The sequence below is a fragment of the Osmerus eperlanus genome, chromosome 2, assembly GCF_963692335.1.
Source record: "Osmerus eperlanus chromosome 2, fOsmEpe2.1, whole genome shotgun sequence".
Classification (NCBI taxonomy): Eukaryota; Metazoa; Chordata; class Actinopteri; order Osmeriformes; family Osmeridae; genus Osmerus; species Osmerus eperlanus.
In genome coordinates, this window is record NC_085019.1 from 23425149 (window position 1) to 23429016 (window position 3868).

A 3868-nucleotide genomic window follows, 5' to 3' on the forward strand; every position below is an offset into this window, starting at 1 on the left:
AGCTTTGGCGGTGGTTTCAGATGATCCACCTATCCTGGCTCTCTGATCGTCGCACAGAGAGAGGAGGAGGGGAGGGGATGAGGAGCCCTGCCTGGCTGATGATGTCATCACTAAGCGCCGCCGGGACAACAACTAGAGGTTACTAGCCCTCGTCCTCAGCCCGGACTAGACTTTTAATGCAACGCTGTCAAAACAGAACTTCACACTGGGAACTTTTACTGATTTAGGACGCTGCGAGGAGCCCTGTTGACTGGGTAACCCTGAACTCCTGACTGTCGGAGGTGAACTTTTGATTCCGATTCATGTTCGGGATGCCATAATGCACTGGTTTTGTGTTTGTGCTCTGAAACGGCGTGACAGGAGAGAGCAGCTGCCTGAGGTTTGGAGAGTAGACTGCTGTCTCACAGTTCTGGCCCAGCCATGGCCGGCAGACTAGGACTGGGAGACCAGGGCTGGGAGACCAGGGCTGGGAGACCAGGGCTGGGAGACCAGGGCTGGGAGACCAGTGCTGGGAGATCAGGGCTGGGAGACCAGGACTGGGAGACATGGGACTTTTACTTTCCTTCTTTAACTGTTTGGTTGCTCTCAGTTTGACCTGCATCTTAGGACTGGCTGTAGGGTCTACGCTAACAAGCGTGTGTGTGTGTGCATGTGCGTGTGCGTGTGTGTGTGCATGTGCGTGTGTGTCGGCTGCCTGGGTGTATGTGTAAATACTGTATGTTGGAGTTACTGGTCGCTGGCCAGTTTTTTCAGGTGGTGTAGCATCCCTGCTGACTCTGGAGCAGAACTGGAATTCTCTTGCTAGACTGTCGTTGGACCCTCGTGTTACCAGAGTAAATTATAATAAAACTGTGGATGGAAATAAAACAATGAGACTTTGTCTTTCTTTGACAGTGTCAGTGGCCCCTGGTAATGTCAGAAACTGAACACTAGAGGGCAGAAGATCTCAGGACCTAAGTCAGCTTTGCGTCCAGAGAGTTGTACTAAAAGCCTCTTTAGTGTGGGTGTGGGCGAGAGAGGGAAGGAGAGAGGATGTGTAGAGAGGTGAGAGGAGGAAGTGAGAAGGGAGACAATCGGATTAGTGCGTGATGAGAGTCCTCCAGCCATGCCTTCGGGGAGCTCGCACACACACACACACTAACATCAGCAGCAGCAGATTTATGGTCATGTGTTACGGTGAGCCCAGATTTGACACAGAAAGGGAGCAGAGAGAGGGGAGAGAGAGAGGAGAGACCTACAGATAGAGGGGGAAAGAGAGAAAGGGGGAGAGAGGGGAGATAAATGGGCTCTCTGGCCAGACTCCTCCCCCCTTTGCTTTCTAATAGATCTGAGAGGATTTAATAGATCCATGATGATGCCATGGTAACGTTCATATCCAGCCCTCTCCTTCACACCTATCCAGCCCTCTCAGATCGCCTCTTGCTTTCTCCTCATATAGTTGTTCACCCCTCTCCCCCTCCCTCTCTCCCCGCTCCCTTTCCCCCTCCCTCTCTCCCTCTCTCCCCCTGTCTCCCTCTCTCCCCCTTCCTCTGCCCCTCCTCTCTCCCTACCTCTATTACCCCTCCCTCCCCCCCCTCCCCCCCTCCCCCCTCAGCTGAGTGTCCCAGGTGTGCAGAGGCACCCCCCACTCCCCCAGAGTGACCCTGGTAATCAGCTGAGTGCTGCTGCCTGAGCTTCTGTGCTCCCTCCCTCTCTCCCCTCCCCCTCCTCTCCTACCTCCAGGCTTTTACTGCCTCCCCCCTCCTCCTCCCCCTCCCCCGGGCTGAATCACCTGAAGCTGACTACAGGATCGGTGGTCATGTGACCGACGTGACCTGTGATTACTCCAGACAGGCCTCCTGTTCCTCCCTGTTCCCTAATTTAGCTCATCTTCCCTCCTCCTCTCTCCTCCTCCTCCTCCTCCTCCCCCTGTCATCCTCCCTCCTCCCTCTCTGTCTTTTTATCTCCCGGCCTCTCTCTCTCCTGCCCCTCCCTGTTCTGCTTCCTCCCTCTCTCTGCCTCCTCCCCCTCCTCCTGTCTTTCTCTGCTGTCCTTGGTGCTTCTGGCAGCCAGTTCTGGGCTGTAGAGCAGGGAGGAGAGAGGGAGAGAGAGCGAGAGAGAGAGAGCGCAGTGGAGTGCAGTATTCTGCAGAGCAGCGGGAGCAGCCTAGCCCCGCCACCTCCTGAGCAGAGGACCAGTAAACACGACTGGCTGTTTTAGCTGTGGAGGAGCAGAACTACGGCTCCAGACACCTAGCCTAGCGTCGCCCCGGGAGCAGCTCACTGTTCTCTGGCTCGGCCTCTCCTGCTGCATCCTGGGAGACGCAGTCCTTCTGCTGGGAAGAGACCAGGGCGATGCCAGCCCCCGTCTGAGTGCCTGTGGAGAAGGAATCCGATATATTAGAGGTGAGCTACAGGGACGCCTGTCTGCCTGTCTGTCTGCCTGCCTGTCTGTCACTGTGCCTGTCTGCCTGTCTGCCTGTCTGCCTGTCTGTCTGTCTGTCTGCCTGTCTGTCACTGTGCCTGTATGTCTGCCTGTCTGCCTGTCTGTCTGTCTGTCTGTCTGTCTGCCTGTCTGTCACTGTGCCTGTATGTCTGCCTGTCTGTCTGTCTGCCTGTCTGTCACTGTGCCTGTCTGTCTGTCTGTCTGTCAATGTGCCTGTCTGTCTGTCTGCCTGTCTGTCACTGTGCCTGTCTGTCTGTCTGTCTGTCAATGTGCCTGTCTGTCTGTCTGTCAATGTGCCTGTCTGTTTGTCTGTCTACCTGTCACTGTGCCTGTCTGTCTGTCTGTCTGTCACTGTGCCTGTCTTTCACTGTGCCTGTCTGTCTGCCTGCCTGCCTGCCTGTCACTGTGCCTGTCTGCCACTATGCCTGTCTGTCTGCCTGTCTGTCGGTCTGTCTGTCTGGTAACATCTCTGTTCACTTCCGATGTGCTCCAGCTCTCTCCGATCAAACTGTTTTTAGGTGAAAAGGAGATCTTACTTTTTATGTGACCCAAGTTGTGGAACATCCTCCTCTCTCCTAATCCATGTGCCCCCACCATCGCATGTAGTGAATCAAGACCGGAAACCCATTTGTTTTCTAGGTCTGCTCACGTGAGACAGTGTTGCTGTTTGTACATGTCTGTTCTCTTTACTTTCACTGTGGAAAGAGCTTCGGTCAGTCGTAGGTTGTCTTGAACTGGGCTGCACAAACACACTGACTTGACTTCTTACTGTGACACTAAGACTCTCCTGTTACACCTGAGACTGTTGCTCTCACACACAACTGCTCTCTCTCTCCTCCTTCCCTCCTCTAACCCTCCATCTCTCTCTCTCTCTCTCCTCCTTCCCTCCTCTAACCCTCCGTCTCTCTCTCTCTCTCCTCCTTCCCTCCTCTAACCCTCCATCTCTCTCTCTCCTCCTTCCCTCCTCTAACCCTCCATCTCTCTCTCCTCCTTCCCTCCTCTAACCCTCCATCTCTCTCTCCTCCTTTCCTACTCTAGCCCTCCGTCTCTTTCTCTCCTCCTCTCCTTCTCCATCTCAGTCTTTCTCTTTCCACCTCTCTCTCTCTTGCTAGTTTCTTCTTCTGCCAGTGCTGTTTGTTGTAGGAAATAACCATTTTTTTGAAAATAGCTTTGTTTAGTCTCGTTGTTTTGCTTGAGTATCAGACTTGTGTGTCCCGGTCTTATATTAGTGTGTGTGTGTAAGACCATTCTCACCCTGACTGTGTGCCTGACTGCTGACTGACCCCAGCAGTGTCTGGTCCTGTCTGGTCTCCTGTCACTGGTCATTAGGGGCAAGACACCGCTGTCTTACAGCACACATCCTCCCTCCCTCCCACCCCTCCCACCCCTCCCCTCCCTCCTTCCCACCCCTCTTACCCCTCCCTCTCAACCCTTCCACCCCTCC

At 54.3% G+C, this 3868-nt stretch overlaps 2 protein-coding genes across 5 annotated transcripts in view; both read left to right on the forward strand.

Moving 5' to 3' along the window:
* LOC134035690 (suppressor of cytokine signaling 7-like) overlaps positions 1–861 on the forward strand; it is a 15438-nt gene extending 14577 nt beyond the window's left edge. For all 4 annotated transcript variants that reach the window (XM_062480458.1, XM_062480455.1, XM_062480457.1 and 1 more), the window contains one exon: positions 1–861. This exon is cut by the window's left edge and continues 119 nt beyond it. The gene's annotated coding sequence lies outside the window, so the exon portion shown is untranslated.
* A 1984-nt stretch (positions 862–2845) lies between these two features.
* The window catches only part of samd14 (sterile alpha motif domain containing 14), a 10645-nt gene continuing 9622 nt past the window's right edge, over positions 2846–3868 (forward strand). The window contains 1 exon segment of the mRNA XM_062484044.1: positions 2846–2851. Within this exon segment, the coding sequence (XP_062340028.1) occupies positions 2846–2851 (6 nt within the window).